The sequence below is a fragment of the Staurois parvus genome, unplaced genomic scaffold, assembly GCF_062004578.1.
Source record: "Staurois parvus isolate SC_StPar_1 unplaced genomic scaffold, SC_StPar_1.0 ptg001885l, whole genome shotgun sequence".
Taxonomy (NCBI): Eukaryota; Metazoa; Chordata; class Amphibia; order Anura; family Ranidae; genus Staurois; species Staurois parvus.
This window is the reverse complement of record NW_028319681.1, coordinates 44,692-68,252: the sequence shown is the minus strand read 5'-3', so window position 1 is coordinate 68,252 and position 23,561 is coordinate 44,692. Positions and strand designations below refer to the sequence as shown.

Sequence of the window (23,561 nt, the reverse complement as noted above, 5' to 3'; positions counted from 1 at the left end):
CCGTGAAATCTGTGAATGATCCCAATGTCAGAAGTGACATCTTGCTTACTATTCATGTGATCACTGATTGGCTAATCAGTGATCACATGATTGGGACCTCACACTGAGGTCCCGTACAGCAATCGGTGTTCCACTGTGTCCTCCGGATCACGGTGCCGCCCGCTCCCAGGGAGCACGCACAGGCGGGGAGCAGGCAGGACATTTATAAACTGCCACCCGCTCCTGCAGTGCTCCCATCCGGCCGTTTATATACATGGGTCGGATGGGAAGTGGGTTTTAAATAAGCTGATTTGGCCACCATGCACAGCTGCATCAGATTTTGAGTGCTCCAGTAAATCCCTTAGGGTGGGCTTTAACACCCACATGGCACACTAAGGCATCGCTGGTTGGCCATTTATTTCTATTCTGAGAGCATGCATAGTGCCAGTACAGAAACTGAGCTGACAAAGATGACTCTTGGTCCGGGTTAATGGTCGATAACCAGTGGGACCAGCTCCCAATCATGCGACCACTGTGACAGCCAATCAGTGGTTGCATGATCACCAATCCTCTCCCTTCCTCCCCCCTCCCAGGCATTCACAACTGTTTTTTTTTTTTTTTGTTTTTTTGGTGACGCCATGGTGGGCGGAAGGGGTTAACCCATATTGGAACTGTATCTTCCATTGCATTAGGAGTAGCCCACAATATTTGATTGCTCACTGGCTGATCTGTTCCAGTGCTGGTTTGACAAGACTTTCGAAATAAAGCTCTTTTGTGGGTCATTTTGTGGGTATTGTCCTGATAAAAAAAAAAAAAAAAATGAGCAGAGTGAAGTCTGTTTTCTAGTCAATTGATAAGTTGCCTTCTCTGACATGTTGGTCTGGCCACCCCGGGGTCTGGGGAGAGCGGATTTAGTGAATGCGGGGTTCGGGGAGAGCGGATATAGTGAATGCGGGGTCCGGGGAGAGCGGATATAGTGAATGCGGGGTCCGGGGAGAGCGGATATAGTGAATGCGGGGTCTGGGGAGAGCGGATATAGTGAATGCGGGGTCCGGGGAGAGCGGATATAGTGAATGCGGGGTCCGAGGAGAGCGGATATAGTGAATGCGGGGTCCGGGGTGACCGGATATAGTGAATGCGGGGTCCGGGGTGACCGGATATAGTGAATGCGGGGTCCGGGGTGACCGGATATAGTGAATGCAGGGTCCGAGGAGAGCGGATATAGTGAATGCAGGGTCCGAGGAGAGCGGATATAGTGAATGCGGGGTCCGGGGTGACCGGATATAGTGAATGCGGGGTCCGGGGTGACCGGATATAGTGAATGCGGGGTCCGGGGTGACCGGATATAGTGAATGCGGGGTCCGGGGTGACCGGATATAGTGAATGCGGGGTCCGGGGTGACCGGATATAGTGAATGCGGGGTCCGGGGTGACCGGATATAGTGAATGCGGGGTCCGGGGTGACCGGATATAGTGAATGCGGGGTCCGGGGTGACCGGATATAGTGAATGCGGGGTCCGGGGTGACCGGATATAGTGAATGCGGGGTCCGGGGTGACCGGATATAGTGAATGCGGGGTCCGGGGTGACCGGATATAGTGAATGCGAGGTCCTGGGTGACCGGATATAGTGAATGCGAGGTCCTGGGTGACCGGGTATAGTGAATGCGGGGTCCGGGGAGAGCGGATACAGTGAATGCGGGGTCCGGGGGGAGCGGGTACAGTGAATGCGGGGTCCGGGGGGAGCGGGTACAGTGAATGCGGGGTCCGGGGGGAGCGGGTACAGTGAATGCGGGGTCCGGGGGGAGCGGGTACAGTGAATGCGGGGTCCGGGGGGAGCGGGTACAGTGAATGCGGGGTCCGGGGGGAGCGGGTACAGTGAATGCGGGGTCCGGGGGGAGCGGGTACAGTGAATGCGGGGTCCGGGGGGAGCGGATACAGTGAATGCGAGGTCCGGGGGGAGCGGGTACAGTGAATGCGGGGTCCGGGGGGAGTGGGTACAGTGAATGCGGGGTCCGGGGGGAGCGGGTATAGTGAATGCGGGGTCCGGGGGGAGCGGGTATAGTGAATGCGGGGTCCGGGGGGAGCGGGTATAGTGAATGCGGGGTCCGGGGAGAGCGGGTATAGTGAATGCGGGGTCCGGGGAGAGCGGGTATAGTGAATGCGGGGTCCGGGGAGAGCGGGTATAGTGAATGCGGGGTCCGGGGAGAGCGGGTACAGTGAATGCGGGGTCCGGGGAGAGCGGGTACAGTGAATGCGGGGTCCGGGGAGAGCGGGTACAGTGAATGCGGGGTCCGGGGGGAGCGGGTACAGTGAATGCGGGGTCCGCGGTGAAGTAACAGTAGGTGTTATCCAAAACGTTACATTCAAGGCATGCCATCAATGATAGCTTTAAGTTTGTGTTCTCATTTGAATTGTCAAGCCATCAAATGGTTGGTGTCATAGCTGATCTGCAGATGCCATGGTGCTGCACATGTGATCAAACTGAGGCTAAGATGGCAGCTTCCTTGGCTGTAAGGGACAGGAGGGTTAAGTTTCCCTTTTGAGTAACATTTAAAACTGATTTCCTCACTTTGTATTAGCAGTGTTGTGTGGTTGGCCTTTTAATTCCATAAACATTTATTCTTTTTTCGCCTCCAAGGAACCAAAGACTTCAGCACAGCTCTTGGAAGACTGGGGCATGGAGGACATTGACCACATGTTCACAGAGGACGATTACAGGACGTTAACCAACTACAAGGCTTTCAGTCAGTTTGTTAGGTACGTTTTTGGCTTTTCTCTTTCTACAGATTGATTCTACTTTTGAGGTTCCATTGCATACCATTCTGATCTTGTCCGTGTCTGTTTTGTTTAGGCCTCTAATTGCTGCAAAGAACCCTAAAATTGCTGTTTCTAAGATGATGATGGTTCTCGGAGCCAAGTGGAGGGAGTTCAGCACCAACAATCCCTTGAAGGGCAGCTCTGGGGCGTCTGTGGCTGCTGCAGCTGCCGCCGCTGAGGCCGTGGTTGCCAGTATGGTAGCATCTACTGAGGTGGTTGTTGTTCCTCCCCCACCACCAGTAGTTGAGGTTCCACTACGCAAAGCCAAGACCAAGGAAGGAAAAGGCAAGTGTGCCAATCACGTGTGTGTAGAGGAATTTAGAAGGCCAAATAAATGTGCTGTAATTTTTTTGGTTATATGGCTTGTTGGCTTAGAAAGTGGAAGAATGGACATTAAAGTAGAACTATTAGCAAAAAAAAATATATAAAATAAATTTGCAATGACTAAAAAAATCAAGTTCAAATCAACCCACTATAGTGAGAAAATACATTATTTTGCTCACTATAGTGGGTTGATTTGAACACCTGATTATTTGGTCACTGATATAGAGATAAATATAGATAGATATAACACTTCTAGGACATTCTCACAGCAATTTATTTATTTATTTTTTATTATATAGATAGACCCCATAGTGTGGCTTTTTTTTTTTTTTTTTTTTTGAGTTAGGGCAGCTGGTAAAGGAATCAATGGGTTTCATTTTTGAAAGGCAAATAGACTGTTGCAGTCTATTGCCAGTCAAGTGCAGTTGCTCCACAGCTTAATAAATGAGGCGAGGCTTCACTGGCTTCATTCACTGGAAGATATTTTGAGGTCATATGATAAGAAAAAGTTGGGATAGTATGTTGATAATTTAAATGTATTTCAGTATTTTTTTTATAAATTTTGGCACTGTGAAGTGTATGTGCCACTCTTTCACTAATTCACTGTGGTTTCATATTAATTCCTTTATTTCCTGTCCCATAACCAAACAGGAAGTGAAGGGAAATCACTGCAAATTAAGGGAATTCCTGGGGGGGGGGCAGGTCACTGGAACTAGTGTCCCCATTGGACAACCCAAAGTTTTGGATTTTACTTTCACTTTTAACCTCGGCGGTCTGATTCTTTCTGATTTTTTGTGCTGAAAGCGGTACCATTTTTTTGCATGGAAATATGTAGTTTTTTATTGTAGGCTGTAATTTTTAGGAATAACTCACTGAAATCTGTCCGAACAAGAGTCTAGTAAACATCCCGGGTAGGATAAAACTTGAAACACGAAATCATAAATTATAATTTAATAAATAATCATAAAAAATAATATAATAATAATTTAATTCAATAATATAATCAAACCAAAAACACTGAAATGTGAAATAGAGCGCCAAGTTCGCACATCGCTGAGCAAAGTCGCAAAATCGTTTTCAGTGTCTGATGATGAATTTCCCCCACGAATCATTATCACTCAATTCTGCAAGTGGTTCTGATTTACTATCGCTGTTCTCTAGCCGGTCTAAAACCGCTTTTGATGTAAAGGGACGCTTTTTGGACGCCATGGACTTTTCTAAGTTTCCAGGCAGAAAGAACATTCAAAATGCAGGCAGGGCATTGTGAAATGCATTGAAAACAGCAATGACAGCAAAAATGACATTTTTAAAAAAATTCAAATTTCCCGCCGTATTTCCCGTATATCCTGACGGCACAGGGACCGGAACACAGAAGCCGGATGCCGGCATCGGCCGGGGACGCTGCAGGGGACACATCGCGGGAGCGAAGGACAAGGTAAGTGCTGCAGGGACCCCCAGAGCAGCACCGCATGGTAAGCCCAAGTGTAGCTCGGGGTTACCGCTTTTGGTATAGAAATTTTACCCCGAGATACACTTGGGAATACCGCTAAGGTGGTTAATAATTGTAAACAGGACAAATAGAGCGAATCTCCTTAGTGTGGACACAGACAGTGATTTAAAAACCTGACCGGTGTTCTATCCACTCACTAAAAATAAAAAAAAAATTCCTTTAGTTATACTTTAAGACATATCTAAGCTCAAAAATAAAAATCGGTTACAACTTGCTAATCATTTTGATGTGGTGGCTGTATTAGTATTTTTTTTTTTTTTTTTTAAATTTCCCTTTCGTCTGGTGAATAGTCCAACCAGCCACTCTATCTATGGCCTTAAAGAATAGCCGCCTTTTGTATGTTAGGAGATGGCAGTGTTTGAATTACTACTGTGTTTTTAGATTAACTTTACATAAGTGATTAGCAAATTTAAAGTGTTCGCCTTTTACAAAAAAAATAAAGGTGAACTAACACTGGACACCCTCCCCTCTGGTTCCTGCTGTATGTACCTCCGTGGTTGCTTAGCTGTCCTCACCCCTTGCAGCCCGTCCAGCGGTCTGGGGATTTGAAATCCTCGCTCTTCTCTGTGCAGCGCTTCCAGGATGGACCAGAACAATTTACTGTGATGGTGCTGACCAATCAGAATTGATCTGGCTCATCCTGGAAGCACTGCATGGAGAAGATTTGGGATTTCAAACCCCAACATCGTATGTCTGGCAGCAGGAGTGCCGCCAGCCCAGCAACCCCAGAGGTACAGCGGGGACCATGTTTGTGTGTGTTTTTTGTTTGTGTGTGTTTTTTTTGTTTGTGTGTGTTTTTTTTGTTTGTGTGTGTTTTTTTTTGTTTGTGTGTGTTTTTTTTTGTTTGTGTGTGTTTTTTTTTGTTTGTGTGTGTTTTTTTTGTTTGTGTGTGTGTTTTTTTTGTTTTGTGTGTGTGTTTTTTTTGTTTGTGTGTGTGTTTACATCTAACCTTTATCTGTAAAGGTGAACGAACCCTTTAAAACCTAAAGCCAAGGTTTAAGTGGTGACAAAAACCTTTTTTCTTTTGATATGGTGATGTTCCTCGCTGAATGTTTAATAAAAATCGCTAAATGTCAATATTTTTCTCTAGGACCCAACGCCAGGAAAAAACCAAAGGTTATTCGTCCGCCAGAAAATAAAAAGACCAAAGCCAAGAAGGTGGCTCCTCTGAAGATCAAGCTTGGGGGTTTTGGTTCGAAGCGGAAGCGCTCCTCTGTAAGTGTCCACTGTCACTGCTTCTATTTTATTGTTGCTGTCAGGCTGTGAGCTGAACCTTTGCAATGATCTCATCTCTGCAGAGTGAAGAGGAGGACCTTGACGTGGACTCAGACTATGATGAGGGCAGCATGAACAGCATGTCTGTATCTGACGGATCCACCAGCAAGAGTAGCCGAAGTCGCAAGAAACTTAAAGCCAGCAAGAAGAAGAAGAAAGGTAACGGTCAGGATTGGAGAGCGGCTGGTAGTTAAAGCTGAACTCTAGACTAATGACCAAACACACAGATGAAATGCTTATATGGGAGCGGTTTAAGCTGCCAAAAGATTTAAATTTCTGCACATGTGGGTCTGAGATTTCCACTGCTCTGCCGCAGAGCGCTGTCTTGCCGGGCAGAACTGATTTTTCTGTAGTGCGGTTCAGTAACACGTACAGGTCTTGTCCCTCCCCCAGTCTGTGAATTTGACAGTGAAAGAGAAACAGCTGACTATAGAGCTCCTTGTTAGCATATAAGCACTGCAGCATAAGTGATTTTCTCCTTGTGTTGCTTTTCCCTTTTCCATTATGAGCTTTGCAAGAGGCAGATACATCAAATTCAAGTGCTTCTCCAGGCTACCCTAACTAGTCTTTAAAAAAAAAAAAAAAAAAAAGTTCCATCCCCTCCTAACATCCATCTATGCTGACTGACCTGTGTAATAAAGATGTATACACTTGCCTATGTTCAGTCTGGTCCAGTCACATGATCTAGCTCCCCTGTATCAGTCAGCAGCATCTGCAGGGGAGGGGAGGGACCACCTACAACAGAGGGGCCCTGGAAGCCTATGGGTGATGTCACTGCTCCCAGGCATTCCTATCCATTGTTTAGTACTCTCCCCTGCAGCTGCCACTGGCAGACGGAGGGGATTTGGTCCGGTCACATAATCCAGCTCCCCTGTGTCAGTCAGCGGCAGCTGCAGGGGAGAGCAAGGAGCCTTGACAACAGATGGGTCACAGAAGCCTATGGGTGATGTCACTGCTCCCAGGCATTCCCAGCCATTGTTGAGTACTCTCCCCTGCAGCTGCCACTGGCAGACGGAGGGGATTTGGTCCGGTCACATAATCCAGCTCCCCTGTGTCAGTCAGCGGCAGGGGAGAGTAGGGAGCCCTGAAAACAGATGGGTCACAGAAGCCTAAGGGTGATGTCATTGCTGCCAGGCATTCCCAAACATTGTTGAGTACTCTCCCCTGCAGCTGCCACTGGCAGACGGAGGGGATTTGGTCCGGTCACATAATCCAGCTCCCCTGTGTCAGTCAGCGGCAGGGGAGAGCAGGGAGCCCTGAAAACAGATGGGTCACAGAAGAATAAGGGTGATGTCATTGCTGCCAGGCATTCCCAAACATTGTCAAGTTCTCTGTCCTCTCCCTTGCAGCTGCCGCTACTGACAGGGGATCACGTGACCAAAGCGAGCTGAAAATAGGCAAGTATATACATCTTTATTATACATGTCAGTCAGCAAAGGTGGGGAGGGGGTATTTTTCAGACTAGTTAGGTTTAGCCTGGAATTTTACTTGAAGTATGCATCCAGAGCAGCCTTTATGTATCTTCTATACCTGCCTAGAGTTCAGGTAGAACTATAGGTGGGCAGCACAGTGACTAAATGGTTAACACTTCCGCGTGGCAGTACTAGGGTCGTTGGTTTGAATCCCAACCATGGCACCACCTGCCTGGAGTTTGTATGTTCTCCCTGTGCCTGCGTGGGTTTTCTCCGGGTACTCCGGTTTCCTCCCACATCCCAAACATATGCTGGTAGGTGAATTGGATCCTGTCTAAATTGTCCCTAGTGTATGTATGAATGTAAGTTAGGGACCTTAGATTGTACGCACCTTGAGGGTTAGGGACTGATGTGAATGTACAATATATATGTAAATTGACAGCACTATAGAAGTACCTGAAATAGGTAGATATAGGAGAAACATTGTCACAGAAAAGGGTATTTGAATTTTTTTTTTTTTTTTTTCTTTCCCCTTTTTAGAGGATGAAACAGCAGGTGGCGTTGATGGCTATGAAACGGACCACCAGGACTACTGTGAAGTTTGCCAGCAAGGAGGGGAGATCATCCTGTGTGATACCTGTCCTCGAGCATACCACATGGTTTGCCTGGACCCAGATATGGACAAGGCACCCGAGGGCAAATGGAGCTGCCCACATTGTGTAAGTGGCTACATCTGCACCGCGGTGATAGACGCTGGGCGTTCCGCCTTGTCTGCCCTTCAAATTCATTGACCCTTTTTACGTTTTGCAGGAAAAGGAGGGAGTACAATGGGAAGCTAAGGAAGATAACTCCGAGTGTGATGATGATTTGGATGAGACTGTAGGTGACCCTGAGGAGGAGGATCACCACATGGAGTTCTGTCGTGTTTGTAAGGATGGAGGTGAACTGCTGTGCTGTGACGCCTGTCCTTCCTCTTATCACATTCACTGTCTGAACCCGCCACTGCCAGAGATACCCAATGGAGAATGGTTGTGCCCAAGATGCACGGTATGTATTTCTGTCGTTCTGTTGAAGGATATTGATGTATAAAATGCACAGCTTTTGGTTCTAAAACCCTAATGTCATCTATGCCTTAGTGTCCAGCCTTGAAGGGTAAAATCCAGAAAATCCTGACATGGAAGTGGGGGCAGCCGCCGCCTCCCACCCCTGTGCCCAAATCAACAGATGCCAATCTTGATGCTCCCCCTCCCAAACCTTTGGAGGGCAGACCAGAGCGGGAGTTCTTCGTCAAGTGGCAGGGCATGTCCTATCTACATTGCTCTTGGGTGACAGAACTGCAGGTATGTGGCACGAATAGGACCGTGTCCTGGGTACTGTCTGCAAATGAGTGAGTGAGATCCTCTGGGAAATGCAGAAAATAGATTGCAGGGTTTTTTTGTTTTTTTCTATTTGGCATTGTGTTAATGTGGATGTTTTGCAGATTATGATGGAATGTTGGCTTCTTGCTTTTTTTTTTTTTTTTTTTTTTTTTTCCTGTGATGAAATATATACACCGATCAGCCATAACTTTTTGTGAATATTGTTGATTTCATTAAAGTGGCATCCGAAAGGGGGTGGGATATATTAGGCAGCAAGTAAACTCATCCCTTAGGTTGAGGTGCTGAAAGCAGAAAAAATGGACAAGTGTAAGGATTTGAGCAACTTTGACAAGGGCCGGATTGTAATGGCTGGACTGGGTCAGAGCAACTTCAAAACAGCAGCTTTTGTGAGATGTTCCGCATCTGCAGTGGTCAGGACCAACCGAAAGTGGTCCAAGGAAGGAAGATGAGGCAAAACAGGGTCGTAGGTGACCAAGGCTCTTTGGTGCACATGGGGAGCAAAAGCTGGCCTGTATAGTCCAATCCAATAGAAGAGCTACTGTAACTCAGATAGCTGAAGGTTCGAGCACATTTTGATTGAAAGGTATCAGAACACACAGAGCATCAGTTGTGTATTGGCTGTTTTTAGCCAGTCAGGGGGACCATGATGAGCCGTGTCCACAGCCAAAAGCATCTACAATGGACATATGGGCTTTAGAACTGGACCACGGAGCAATGGAAGAATGGGACCTAGTCTGATGAATTCAAGAATGGTTTGAGGTATAGACTTGGCCTCCAAATTCTCCAGATCTCAGTCCAATTGAGCATCTGTGGAATGTACTGGAAAAAGAAGTCTGACCCATGGAGGCCCCAACTCACAACATACAGGACTTGCAGGATCTGCTACTAACGGCTTGGTGTCAGATACCACAACAAACCTTCAGAAGTCTAGTGGAGTCCATGCTTTGGTTATGGTGGGTGGTGATAATGTTATGGCTGACCGATGTAGATATCTAACTTTTATTGAAGAAAAAAATGTTCTTCATCATTGTCCCTCTTTGTACAGTTGGAGCTGCACTGTCAGGTCATGTTTAGGAACTACCAGCGAAAGAACGACATGGACGATCCTCCAGCCGGCGATTATGGAGTAGATGAAGAGGAGAAGAGCCGCAAAAGGAAGAACAAAGATCCAAAATATCTAGAATTGGAAGAGAAATTTTTCCGCTATGGTATCAAGCCTGAGTGGATAATGATTCACAGAGTACTAAACCACAGGTAAGATGCTGGTGACAAAGCTTGAGACGTCATATGTGTAATTGAACCTTTCTTAGCCTTGGACAGGATCCGTCTTTATGGAGAACCTAAAGCACTAGGTTCAGAGCCAACCAGGTGGGTCAGGGGTGCCTAATTGAATTTCACCACATCAGCATTATGGTTGCCCTTAAAGGGTCAGTTGTATTTGTAAGGCTAGATGTTCAGAGCACCCCCCTTTCATTAGATGTCATAAGCCCACCCACCATCAGAAGTTGAGTCCCCCAGCCTCCCTTACATTTCAATGCAACCCCTTGCCTTGTGCTGCTGGGTGTGGAGCTGGGACGTGGAACGTGCAGGGTCTGGAGGAGGGCTGGAGTCGGCTACCAAAGTCTGCTCAGTGCTGAGACTAGGGGGTGCTACGGCTACACTGAGGCGAAGGATCTGTAGGAGGAGTTCTGTCATCCACTCTGCTGAGACGGGGGGATGCAGAGAAGAGCCTCTAGGCTGCCGACCTACTGAGACGAGGGGGTTGCTGCAGGAGAGGTGCGAAGGCCACAAGAAATGGCCTGGCGGGTCGGATTCAGCCCGTAGGCCTAGTTTTTGACGTTTGTGGCCTAGAGCACTAGGTTAAAAGCCTACCTGCTAGGTGTAGAGGCACAGACCCAGGGTACTATTCACATGTCATGTATACAGTCATTTTTAAGGTGCATGCAAGCAGGAGAAACGCTGCTGTCCCCTGGGTATAATCAAGCAACTGGAGGCCATTTAGTAGGACCTATTCAGTCTGTTCGGCATTTTATTTGTGTACTTAACCACTTCTGCACAAACTCTTCTGGACTTTAAAATGAAGCCAGAAATGGTGCTTAGCATGCCGTCAACACTCCAGCCTCTTGCCCAGTGCATCCACAATTGCATAAGGCTTCCAGGAGAATACAGTTGTGTATTGAAGTTGGAATACTTATGAATACTATAGCTCTTGTACAAGTAGAATGGGGTGGACCTTTACCAAGGGTATATGGTGTTTGGAGACATTGGGAATACCTGGCCTATAGAGCAAAGCAACATTTTCTGTTTTTTTGAGGCTATCTGGTTACTGGTGGTCAGAGAACTTTGCAACAAAGTACTTGGTGACGGCTAAGAGAAAATATAAATTCTTATGTTGTGTAATAGAGATGCTGGGTGCAATAACTAAAAGCAAGTCATATACACACACACAATCAACATGTAGTCACACAGGTACCTTTTTAATCGGCATTTAAAGCATTACATATTCTACGCATGTGAAAGACCCTCTACCGGATGAACACCTGCGCCCTGGTACATCATAGCATTCACCCATGAACACCTGCGCCCTGGCACATCATAGCATTCACCCATGAACACCTGCGCCCTGGCACATCATAGCATTCACCCATGAACACCTGCGCCCTGGCACATCATAGCATTCACCCATGAACACTTGCCCCCTGGCACATCATAGCATTCACCCATGAACACTTGCCCTGGCACATCATAGCATTCACCCATGAACACTTGCCCTGGCACATCATAGCATTCACCCATGAACACCTGCGTCCTGGCACATCATAGCATTCACCCGGCACTCCACTAAATAACAGAATCCAACTGCGGTATTCTTGCACTGTCAAAACCTCCACTTTTATTATCATGACACACAGGATATATTTTCTCATCATCACAATCTGCACAATTGCACACACCAATTATAATGTGAGTATTGCAGCATGAAATAGACACATTATTTGACAGCGTTACAGCATAGAATGAATACATTACCAAAGCTATGTGAAGGCGGGAAGGAACAGATCCCATCGGAAACAAACTGCCCAGGGGGTCACAGGGAAGCTGTAGGCGCAACCAGTCGATGAGCCCATATAGCCTTGGTAAAAATCCCAGCATCAGTGTGTCCTCTGGCCACTAAGGGGGATGGGCTTCTGCTGGTCTCGCCTGGACCTCTGCCTTATAAACCAATTTTCTGGAAGCTGTCCAATAGTGGGCGGCGCCACACCCGCCACAGGAGGAGCTAGCAGAAGGGCCCGTGAGGATAACAGAGTCATGTTCAACCACCATATTTGTTATCTGAAAAGTCACACTTTTTCTTCCTATCTGCCCCAAAACCTCTTCTCCTCTCCCCCAGAATTAAGGCTTTCTAACTTAGACGTCTTTAAACAGGTTTTTATCTCCTAATACAGTGTTTCTCAACTCCAGTCCTCATGGACTCCCAACAGGTCATGTTTTCAGGATTTCCATTATTTTGCACAGGTGATTTGATCAGTTTCACTGTCTTAGTAATTACCACAGCTGTTTCATCTGAGGGAAATCCTGAAAACATGACCTGTTGGGGGTCCATGAGGACTGGAGTTGAGAAACACTGTCCTAATGTGAGGTTACTAGATGTCATAAACACGTTTCATTCCATAAACAAGTTTTTATCTTGCTCTCTGTAGGATATCTTGTGACTTTGTTCCTTTTGACCTAGAGAAATGACACATCAGTCACCTCTCATGCTCCTGGCATTTGGGCAACAATGCTTTATTGTAAAAATTACCCAAGAAACAAAGGGTCCAAGGGCAAAACATTTCATAGGCATTACATGTTGGTAGGCTGCTGCTTTTTCTAATTTTTTTTTCCCCTAGCATTGACTGGGGGACACAGCAGACCTTTTGTGGGTTTATGCTCTGCCTCTAGGAGGTTGGACACAAGACAAAGTACATTAGCAAAGAGTGGCATTGGTGGCAGCACCCTCAGAGCAAAGCCAAACTCTGTATGTTGATTATGAGAAGGAAGAGGGGCGCCGGACTAAGTGCAGCATTAATATTTACAATTTATTGGTAAAACAATTAGCAACTCGCAAAGGAAAGGGCCTATCACCAATGTGATCCGGGCTCCCAGGAGGCAGAGAACAAGCGGTATATCCACACATCCGATGTTGGCTGGAAGATCTGAAGAAGAAGCTGTGCTTTGAAATGCGTTACCGCCCACCCACGTCACGCTCCTTCGCTGACGTTACGTCCACCCCAGTTCCGTTTGCGTTCCACGCTGGTTCCCTGCGGCGGCCGGCCGCTCCAGGATACCCTTCCAACCAACATCGGATGCGTGGATCCCGCTTGTTCTCTGCTGCCTCCTGGGAGCCCGGACCACGTTGGTGATGGGCTCTTTCCTTTTTCACTTCCTGTGAGTTGCTAATTGTCGTTTTACCAATAAATTTACATTTTAATGCTGCACTTAGTCCGGCACCCCTCTTCTTTCTCTTTTTTTTACATACAAAGTTCTGCTTTGCTCTGAGGGTGCTGCCACTGATGCCGCTCTTTACGAATGTACTTTCATTGTGAATACTAATGGTCCCCCACATGGACTTTTATGTAGCTACATTATGCCCCTCCAGCACCAAATTTGTATATATTTTATAACTTTTGGATTATAATCCTCTGCAGAGCTCTTCTTTCTTTCCTTTCCTTTTCTTTTTTCTTTTTTTTTCTTTTTCTTTTTTTTCTTTCTTTTTCTTTTTTTTCTTTCTTTTTCTTTTTTTTCTTTCTTTTTCTTTTTTTTCTTTCTTTTTCTTTCTTTTTCTTTCTTTTTCTTTTTCTTTCTTTTTCTTTCTTTTTCTTTCTTTTCTTTTTTTCTTTTTCTTTTCTTTTTCTTTCTTTCTTTCTTTCTTTTCTTCTTCTTTTTTTTTTATTTTTCTTTCCTTTTTTTTTTCTTTTTCTTTCCTTTTTCTTTTCTTTTTCTTTCCTTTTTCTTGCTTTTTCTTTCTTTCTTGCTTTTTCTTTGCTTTTTCTTTCTTGCTTTTTCTTTCTTGCTTTTTCTTTCTTTTCTTTTTTTCTCTTTTCTTTTTTTTTCTCTTCCTTTCCTTTTTTTCTTTTCTTTTTCTTTTTTAGCTTGGTGTCCTAGTTTTCAGGCTTGGGAAACACTGAATTACTGCTGATTTAACAGCTTTCTGTTTTTGCTTCCTCAGTGTGGACAAGAAAGGTAATGTCCATTACTTGATCAAGTGGCGAGATCTTCCGTACGACCAGGCATCTTGGGAGTTAGAAGATGCAGATGTTCAGGACTATGACATATACAAACAGGCGTACTGGAACCACAGGTGAGGGTTTCCACTTTGTTGGGTATCTGCTGCTATCTCATATGCTGCGTTTTGGTTATATAACCTCCTCTGAATTCGCAGAGAACTAATGTGTGGTGACGAAGGACGACCTGGCAAAAAAATGAAGAAAGTTAAACTCAGAAAGATCGAGCGACCTCCAGACACCCCGACTGTGGACGTAAGTTGCCAAGTGTGTGTTGTCTCTGGAGACAGGTATTGTTCTGTTTTTGTTGATTCTCATAAGCCTGTGTTCTCTCAGCCCACAGTGAAATACGACCGCCAGCCAGACTACTTGGATTCTACTGGAGGAACCTTGCACCCCTACCAGCTGGAAGGATTGAACTGGCTGCGTTTCTCATGGGCACAGGGCACGGATACCATTCTTGCCGATGAAATGGGTTTGGGCAAAACTGTGCAGACTGCAGTATTCTTGTACTCTCTTTATAAAGAGGTGAGTCTGGTCTTCCTAACCCATAAAATGTTTGGTCAGTATACTGGATGTATTTTGGTCTTCTAGCAAATATTTCTCATCCTAGATTGTAAGCTCCAAAGGAGCAGGGCCCTCGAACCCCTTGTGTATCGCATTGTATTGTTCTTGTACTGTCATGTATTGTCTCCCATTGTATTGTACAGCGCTGAGCGAACTGTTGGTGCTTTATAAATACTGTATTATAATAATCCTCTCCAAATATTAGTGATTTGTAAATGCTATTTTTTTTTTTTCCTGAGTCATCTTCCAGGACCGCTTCCATAAGAGATGGAGGCTCCTCCCACCAGTAAACACATGATCCACGTCTTCTATTAACCACTTGCCTACCGGTCACTTTTACCCCCTTCCTGCCCACACCAGCTTTCAGCGGTCTCATACTTTGACAATTGCGTGGTCATGCAACAGTGTACCCAAATTAAATTTTTATCATTTTGTTTTAGACAAATAGAGATTTCTTTTGGTGGTATTTGATCACCTATAGGGGTTTTATTTTTGCTAAACTGAAAAAAGACCAAAAATTTTGAAGAACATTTTTCTTAGTTTGTTATAAAGTTTTTTGTAAATAAGTAAGTTTTCGCCTGCACTTATGGGCCGCACTGATGGGCGCTGTGGGCCGCACTGATGGGCGCTGTGGGCCGCACTGATGGGCGCTGTGGGCCGCACTGATGGGCCGCACTGGTGGGCCACCCTGGTGGGCCCCGTGGGCCGCCCTGGTGGGCCCCGTGGGCCGCCCTGAGGATCAGTGTAGATGTCCCCCCTGCAAAATGCTGCTTACTGGCTATCCTCTCCTCACACTGTCAGCATAAGGAGAGGACTTCCGATAACTGGCATTTCCTAGTTACCCGGTGATCAGCTGTGATTGGACACAGCTAGTCACATGGTAAAAGCGGCTGTGATTGGTCCGTTCTGTGGCCATGTGATCAGCTGTGTCCGAAGGACACAGCGATCACAGATCACGTTCAGTGTGTGCCCCGGACGGCGTGGTTCTGGTAGGACGTCCTTGGACGCCCTCCCAGAACTAGCCGATCACGCTGTAGCCATCTTTCGGCTATTGCACGGTCGGGAACAGGTTACAAAAAAAGCCATGGGCCCACCTCAGTTCTGTTTCCTCCAGCCACATAGGACACATCCTCGGTTTGTTTGTTTGTTTTTTTTATCAGGCTGTCATGTAGGGACCTCCTGAAGATGGTCATCCTTTATACAAGACTGGGGTCTTGGGGTATGACCTTCACTCAGGCTCTCCAGTACCAATGTGGGGTTCTCTGATGCATTTTCGTGATGTGCAGTACCAGAAGCATCAGATTTAGAACGTTTTTGTCTATTAATAAAACTTCAATGCAGTCCAACTCTTCTGTCCATTTCAGGGTCACTCCAAAGGTCCCTTCCTGGTCAGTGCTCCCCTGTCTACCATCATCAACTGGGAGCGTGAATTTGAGATGTGGGCTCCTGACATTTACGTTGTCACTTATGTTGGGGACAAGGACAGCCGAGCCGTCATTCGTGAGAACGAGTTCTCGTTTGAAGACAATGCAATCAGAGGGGGCAAGAAAGCCTCGCGGATGAAGGTTTGTAATATATGCATCTGTTTTCATTCTGTCCTGTGTTGCTTGGAAAGGACAGCCTGCCCTTATTGTTTTTTTTGTATTGTCTGCTCTACAGAAAGAGGCCTCAGTAAAATTCCATGTACTGTTGACATCATATGAGCTGATTACCATAGACATGGCTATCTTGGGATCAATAGATTGGGCTTGTCTTGTGGTGGATGAAGCTCATCGTCTGAAAAATAACCAGTCCAAGGTAAGAAGGCTTTACGGCTTATCTGAATAAAGGGATACTGTGGGTTTTGGTGTCGTCATTTCTAACATGTGTGCCCTGTCTCAGTTTTTCAGAGTTCTGAATGGCTATAGTCTTCAGCATAAACTACTTCTCACAGGAACCCCTCTGCAGAACAATCTGGAGGAATTGTTTCATTTGCTCAATTTCTTGACTCCAGAGCGTTTCAAGTATGTATCCAAATAGCATTGACATAATTACATTTGACAATGATGCATTGGTACATTTTAGTAGGGTACCTTGCCCATGTACCTTGCCCATGTGTACCTCTCCCTTTTTTGCTAATTTCTAACAAAGCAGTTGCCTTATTTTGCGTTTGAGTACTTTTCTTTGAGTTGAGGATGGAAATCTTACAACTGAGCCCTCGGCACTCCCACCCTTGTGTTGCTGCTTTCTCTCTTAGCCCTTGTATTTAGAGGGGCATGTAAAATGGCTCTGGAACCTCTGACCTCTGCAGCATTGACTGGTAAAGAGTTGTCACCACTGACAAGGTTCCCCTACCAGAAGACTTTTTTTTTTTTTTTTTTTTTTTTAGTCAAGTCACCCTTAACAATTCTGCACAATCTCGAGGCATCCATTACAAACTATTAAAACGAAACAAATGGTTTTAAAGAGCGCATACCCAATGTTAGCAGTGATTTAGTCTTCCAAAGCAAGTACACTTTTGCACACTGGTATTGACTAGTATTCCATTGTTTCCCTCCTCCCTCCTCCTCCCTCACCCTCCTCCTCCTCTCTCTTCTCCCCTCCTTTCTCCCCTCTCTTCTCCCCTCCTTTCTCCCCTCTCGCTTCCTCCTTTCTCTCCTCCTCCTTTCTCCCCTCTCTCCTCCTCCTTTCTCCCCTCTCTCCTCCTCCTTTCTCCCCTCTCTCCTCCTCCTTTCTCCCCTCTCTCCTCCTCCTTTCTCCCCTCTCTCCTCCTCCTTTCTCCCCTCTCTCCTCCTCCTTTCTCCCCTCTCTCCTCCTCCTTTCTCCCCTCTCTCCTCCTCCTTTCTCCCCTCTCTCCTCCTCCTTTCTCCCCTCTCTCCCCTTCCTTTCTCCCCTCTCTCCTCTTCCTTTCTCCCCTCTCTCCTCTTCCTTTCTCCCCTCTCTCCTCTTCTCTCCTCTCTCTCCTCCTCCTTTCTCCCCTCCCCTCTCTCCTCCTCCTTTCTCCCCTCCTCCCTTCTCTCCTCCTCCTCCCTTCTCTCCTCCTCCTCCCTTCTCTCCTCCTCCTCCCTTCTCTCCTCCTCCTCCCTTCTCTCCTCCTCCTCCCTTCTCTCCTCCTCCTCCCTTCTCTCCTCCTCCTCCCTTCTCTCCTCCTCCTCCCTTCTCTCCTCCTCCTCCCTCTCTCTCCTCCTCCTCCTCCCTCCTCCCTTCTCTCCTCCTCCTCCCTTCTCTCCTCCTCCTCCCTTCTCTCCTCCTCCTCCCTTCTCTCCTCCTCCTCCCTTCTCTCCTCCTCCTCCCTTCTCTCCTCCTCCTCCTTTCTCCTTTCTCCCCTCCCTTCTCCCCTCCTCCTTTCTCCCCTCCTCCTTTCTCCCCTCCTCCTTTCTCCCCTCCTCCTTTCTCCCCTCCTCCTTTCTCCCCTCCTCCTTTCTCCCCTCCTCCTTTCTCCCCTCCTCCTTTCTCCCCTCCTCCTTTCTCCCCTCCTCCTTTCTCCCCTCCTCCTTTCTCCCCTCCTCCTTTCTCCCCTCCCCTTCTCTCCTCTCCCCTTCTCTCCTCTCCCCTCCCCCCTCCCCTTCTCTCCCCTCTCCCCCCCTCTCCCCTCCCCCCTCCCCTTCTCTCCCCTCTCCCCTCCCCCCTCCCCTTCTCTCCCCTCTCCCCTCCCCCCTCCCCTTCTCTCCCCTCTCCCCTCCCCCCTCCCCTTCTCTCCCCTCTCCCCTCCCTGGTTGAAAAAGGCTGGCTTGAAAAATGTTAACTGGGAGTGTACTAGTGGTTGCAGATGCAAGGATATTTTCGGGACACATTTCACACCAGCTGCTGTGTTACAACACCGTGGCGGGTGGGTGGCGGTATGACATAGTACTGATGTGATCACTTACAGCTTGCATTTTCTTTTCCTTTTTTTTTTTTTTTTTTTTTTTGTGCTACAAGATTTGTAAAGGTGTGGCAATCGCAGCAGAATTGCGTCGTTTGAAATGCTATTGAAGGATAATCACATCCAAACATGCGCCACAATTTTGTGCTGGGATTGCCACATGTTTTGGAATCTCTGCAATTCTGCTTGTGATTCCAATATGCAAAGTGTGAATTGAGCCTAAATGGTTTTTGTGCTTCAAGTGAGGGGAGAAGTTGAGCAATGACTGACTCTAAACAGAGTTGCCCTTTTGCGTAGCCTTATGAACACCGGATGCTCGTGTGGGTAGAATGTTTATTACAGATATTTCGGCAAGTAATATTTTAGCTGTTTGTGTTACACACATCATAAGGATTACACGTGGTTAGCGGCAAATCAAACCAAAGTGCTCTCTTTCTGTAGCAACTTGGAAGGCTTCTTGGAGGAATTTGCAGATATTGCCAAGGAAGATCAAATTAAGAAACTTCATGACATGCTGGGTCCTCACATGTTGAGGAGATTGAAGGCCGACGTGTTCAAGAATATGCCCTCTAAGACCGAACTCATCGTGCGTGTGGAGCTCAGCCCTATGCAGAAGTAAGTAACTTGGTAGTCTGGTCTCTGAGCCATAAGATATATATTTTTTTTTTGTTTTTCGCGTTTTATTGAATCAATACAAAAGCCCTATGCAGAAGTAAGTAACTTGGTAGTCCGTGGCCTCTAAGCCATAAGATTTTTTTTTTTTTTTTGCGTTTTATTGAATCGATACAAAAGCCTTATGCAGAAGTAAGTAACTTGGCAGTCCGTCATCTCTGAGCCGTAAGAATTTTTTTTTTGGTGTTTTTATTGAATCGGACAAAAGCAGGAGCCATAAGATTTCTACAGCCGCTAACGCTTCTTACATTTTACAGGAAATACTACAAGTTCATCCTTACTAGAAACTTTGAGGCTCTGAATGCTCGAGGAGGTGGTAACCAAGTGTCTCTGCTGAACGTGGTGATGGATCTGAAGAAATGCTGCAACCATCCATACCTCTTCCCAGTGGCTGCTATGGTAAGAGGATAAAATCAGTTTATTTACAGTAGTCTTGGGCAAAGAGAGGCTTGCATTATCTGACAATAACTGGATCAATGTTGTATTTCACAGGAAGCTCCCAAGATGCCTAATGGAATGTATGATGGCAGTGCTCTTATCAAAGGAGCCGGAAAGCTTCTGCTGCTACAAAAGATGTTGAGAAATTTGAAGGATAATGGACACAGAGTGCTGATCTTTTCCCAGGTTAGATACCCCTTGCTGCGTTCCCTTTTGCAACAGGACGAAGGGTCAGCCGCACACCGGAGGATTGATGAATATAGTGTATATAGTCAATAGAGAAGATGGGACTTTCAGGGTGCATGAACATGAATACTAAACATTTTAAAAAGTTATATAATTTTTATTTCATATTTTTTGTAAAAAACACAAGAAAGGGAAAAAATACAGAAACATAAAAACTATTTCCGTACTAAGGGTAAAACTGAGATTCAAACTTGGTGATTATTATTATTGTACAGGATTTATATCGCACCGTTTGCTCAGCGCTTAACAATACAGTTTAATATAAGAGGGATTTGAGGGCCCTGCTCCTTGGAGCTTACAATCTAGGAGGGAATTGTAGTTACTCCCTACATGTTTCGCCCTCACGGGCTTCTTCAGGGAGATTTTTTTAAGGAATTTTTTTTGTATATTTATTAATCCATAGGACACACAAAACACCAGGATCTGTGTACAAGACCTGTTAACGTGTTTCACACGATCTCGTGGTTAATCATAGCACAGAAACCGACGAGTGCTGTCTTTTTATATAGGACTTGGTTAATAAAGAACACCTGTCCTAATCGGGACTCCTGAATCCTGAGGATACACCTACTAGTACATTGTAACAAAACTTATACATATAAAACCATTATCAAAAAACAAGGAAGAACCCGATGTAGTTCGCACTGGGAATCATACCTAAAAATTGTACACCAATGGTACCTAACCCCTGTCAAACTAGCCATTTACTACCCAAAACACTCCTCTTGTTGGCGACAATGCGGAGACATTGGATCAATATTATATACTATGGTCCTGTAAATCAATCAGATCCTTTTGAAACAGTGTCTTCCAGTTACTCTCTGAAATATCCAAAACACAGATAACCCCAAACCCCTCACTTGCACTTCTACACATTGGGATTGAAAAACTCCCCTACAATTCCCTTACTATCACTGTCCACCCACTCTTCGCAGCCAAAATCAATATAACTAGATTATGGAACACTACCAATGCTCCATCTCTCAAGTCACTAATCAGACCTTAATTTCCAATGTGGAATGGAAAAAAGATCCGCCTTTAACAACTCTACCCAACACAAATTCAAACTCCAATGGAATCGCTGGTTAAAAAATCCTAACTGCTCAGTACAACTCTGACACTATGCATACCTCTGCATTACCACCTTTAGACTGGTATCCCCCTTCTCCACCCCGTTACACTTATTCCCCCCCTTCCCCATTCTTCTCCCCCCCCCCCTTATTCAAAGGCCCATTATCACCTCACACACCTTACCAAGGTTCTACACAAAGCCAAGACTACCTCTGATGTTAATGCCCAAATCCCGCTATTGACCCCAGCCAACAGGTGGGGTAAATACTATCATTTTGATGTTGTATAAATACATTTGCTATTGAACCGATTTATTCCTGCTATATTCTGTTCTTGAAAATCTTCAATAAAGAATATTGAAATAAAAAACAGGGAAGAAAATAAAAACAAAGTGGAATAACAAGAAAGAGAAAAAGGAATAAATAATAAAAATTATGAAAAAATGTATAAATAAAAAATGAAACTAACATGCACAAACAAAGAATAAAAACATTCGTGGCTTTAAAATGCCCTTTGAGTATAAAGTTAACTTGTGAATCCTTTGACCATGGCATGCCATACTTGCATATTGGCTTTTACAATGGGAAGAAATGTTAGTTACTATTACATTATTCATGAGCATTCTTTGTGTATCTAGATTGTTCATGTTTTTGTATCAGGGGATCGACAGGCCCTCTTTATTTCCAGTCATGGATGTACAATAGGAATGGTGGGGAAAATGCCCTTTTGATCACTGAAAAAGGGGTCACCATTAGATTTCTCCTCACTTCCTGTTTAAATTTGTATCCTATTTTATATCTTTTTCTGACCCAGTGACAGTAGATATTGGGGGGGGGGGGGGAAAGAGTGTAACTCCCCAGTGCCTGACCAATTCCAATCCCTTTCTACTCCCGCTAATGAGATACCAAGATGGCTGTAAATACACTTTAATAGTAAATGAGGAAAGGGTTCCAAAGAAAGCTAATTAAGATTTGAGTAAACTATTCAGCATTGCTCAATGATTTTAGTAATTTGTAAAAGCCCACCCAAATCACAAAATTCTAAATTGACCAATCGATTTCAGCTTCTGTATCTGTTGTGTTAAGGAAATGACCATCCTTCCATTTCCAGTATACAGGGTTACTGCGGTGTGTTTGACCTTCCATGTCTCTTTCCAGATGACCAAGATGTTGGACTTGCTGGAAGACTTCCTGGAGCACGAGGGGTATAAATACGAGAGAATAGATGGCGGAATTACTGGAAACATGCGTCAGGAGGCCATCGATCGCTTTAATGGTTAGTATACTGTCCAAGTAACTTTTGGCTGGCTTTCATGATTATCTTTTCACCTTGTCAGAATCGGAAGGCGGCCGTGTGGTCTGCATTTAGTAAACTGTTACAGCTTGTGTTTTTTTTCGCACTCTGTGCCTGATGCCGTCTTGCGTTTTTTCGTCTTGTAGCTCCTGGAGCTCAGCAGTTTTGTTTCCTACTTTCCACCCGTGCTGGAGGTCTGGGAATTAATCTCGCTACAGCCGATACTGTAATCATCTATGACTCGGATTGGAATCCTCACAATGATATTCAGGTAAGAAAGGCTCTCCTTGCCTCTTGCGATTTGGATAAAACCTGTCCCCGAGCACTTCTCTCTCAAACCTTGCCATGCAAAATACTTGTCCATTGCACCCATGTATTCCTCAGCTTTAGTTTATTAGCCTCCTTTCATAATCTATCCACCTACTTGCCTCAATTTGTTTTTTTGTTTTTTTATTTTCTTGAAGCTCTTGTAGTTTTAGGTTATGGTCCGTTATTCAGAAACATTTAATTTGTTGTAATTTGTGTCATTCTGGTGAAATGGTAAATGCCAGCATTTGGACACACTGGGGCTGATTTACGAAAACGGCAGAGGGCACAATCTGGTGCAGCTGCGCATGGTAGCCAGTCGGCTTCTAATTTCAGCTTGTTCAATTCCACTTAAAAAAAACAAAACAAACATGAAAGCGGATTGGCTACCATGCACAGCTGCACCAGATTTTGCACTCTCCAGCACTAGTAAATTAGCCCCACTAGGCTTTGTTTGCTAATTCATGTGTTTGTTGTGTGTGTTTTTGTGTTTTTTTTTTTTTTTTGTTTTGTGTTTTTTTTTTTGTTATCAGATAATTATCAAGGTTTATAAAAGTTACAAAACAGGCAAAACCAAACAGCAGGCTTATATATATTAAAGAAAAAAACACCTACAATAAGGACCCTTTCACACAGGTGATCTGATCAAGTCTGCCTGCCACTTTTTCAGGGGGGCTCATTCAGTTGGTTAGGTGAATGTGTCCATTTACACCTTCCTACCTCTGGGCCTGCTAAAAAAAAAAAAAAAAAAAAAAAAAAAGACTCGATCCTTCTCCAATTGGGTGGGCATGATCAGAGGCAGCCAGGTGTAAACTGACAGTGGAATCCGTTTACTCCTGACCGTCCATAGAGCGCAAGGTCAGTTTTTGTGTCCATTCTGAATCAGCTGAGCAGAAACGGACCTGTCTTGCTCCGATTATCAGGGGATCAGCTCACAGATCTCTTGCTGTTAAGAATGGAAGCTGCCCGTGTGAAAGGGCCCTGATAGAAAAAGGGCAGAAGTTCAAAATGCAGCCGTGTTGTAGAGCAAAACCATCATGGAGGAGCTCCATACACAATACATCATATAGGATACATATATTTAGAATTATACAGGTATAGGTGATGTAGCACCCCTGAAGCATATCCAGCAATGATGCATCACAGGCAGCAACTATCATCTCA

At 45.3% G+C, this 23,561-nt stretch overlaps 1 protein-coding gene across 4 annotated transcripts in view; it reads left to right on the top strand.

Annotated features, from left to right (window-relative positions):
* CHD4 (chromodomain helicase DNA binding protein 4) overlaps positions 1 to 23,561 on the top strand; it is an 84,675-nt gene that overhangs the window by 38,366 nt on the left and 22,748 nt on the right. For 3 of the 4 annotated variants that reach the window (XM_089664329.1, XM_089664330.1, XM_089664328.1), the window contains exons 5-24: positions 2,618 to 2,736; positions 2,831 to 3,081; positions 5,721 to 5,845; positions 5,929 to 6,064; positions 7,255 to 7,302; positions 7,858 to 8,036; positions 8,128 to 8,364; positions 8,454 to 8,657; positions 9,742 to 9,950; positions 13,906 to 14,037; positions 14,119 to 14,215; positions 14,297 to 14,488; positions 15,892 to 16,092; positions 16,187 to 16,324; positions 16,409 to 16,530; positions 18,813 to 18,986; positions 19,301 to 19,442; positions 19,536 to 19,667; positions 21,956 to 22,073; positions 22,238 to 22,362. In XM_089664329.1, the coding sequence (XP_089520455.1) occupies positions 2,618 to 2,736; positions 2,831 to 3,081; positions 5,721 to 5,845; positions 5,929 to 6,064; positions 7,255 to 7,302; positions 7,858 to 8,036; positions 8,128 to 8,364; positions 8,454 to 8,657; positions 9,742 to 9,950; positions 13,906 to 14,037; positions 14,119 to 14,215; positions 14,297 to 14,488; positions 15,892 to 16,092; positions 16,187 to 16,324; positions 16,409 to 16,530; positions 18,813 to 18,986; positions 19,301 to 19,442; positions 19,536 to 19,667; positions 21,956 to 22,073; positions 22,238 to 22,362 (3,081 nt within the window). The remainder of the gene's footprint in view (positions 1 to 2,617; positions 2,737 to 2,830; positions 3,082 to 5,720; positions 5,846 to 5,928; positions 6,065 to 7,254; positions 7,303 to 7,857; positions 8,037 to 8,127; positions 8,365 to 8,453; positions 8,658 to 9,741; positions 9,951 to 13,905; positions 14,038 to 14,118; positions 14,216 to 14,296; positions 14,489 to 15,891; positions 16,093 to 16,186; positions 16,325 to 16,408; positions 16,531 to 18,812; positions 18,987 to 19,300; positions 19,443 to 19,535; positions 19,668 to 21,955; positions 22,074 to 22,237; positions 22,363 to 23,561) is intronic. The other variant, XM_089664331.1, reaches the window with a different exon arrangement.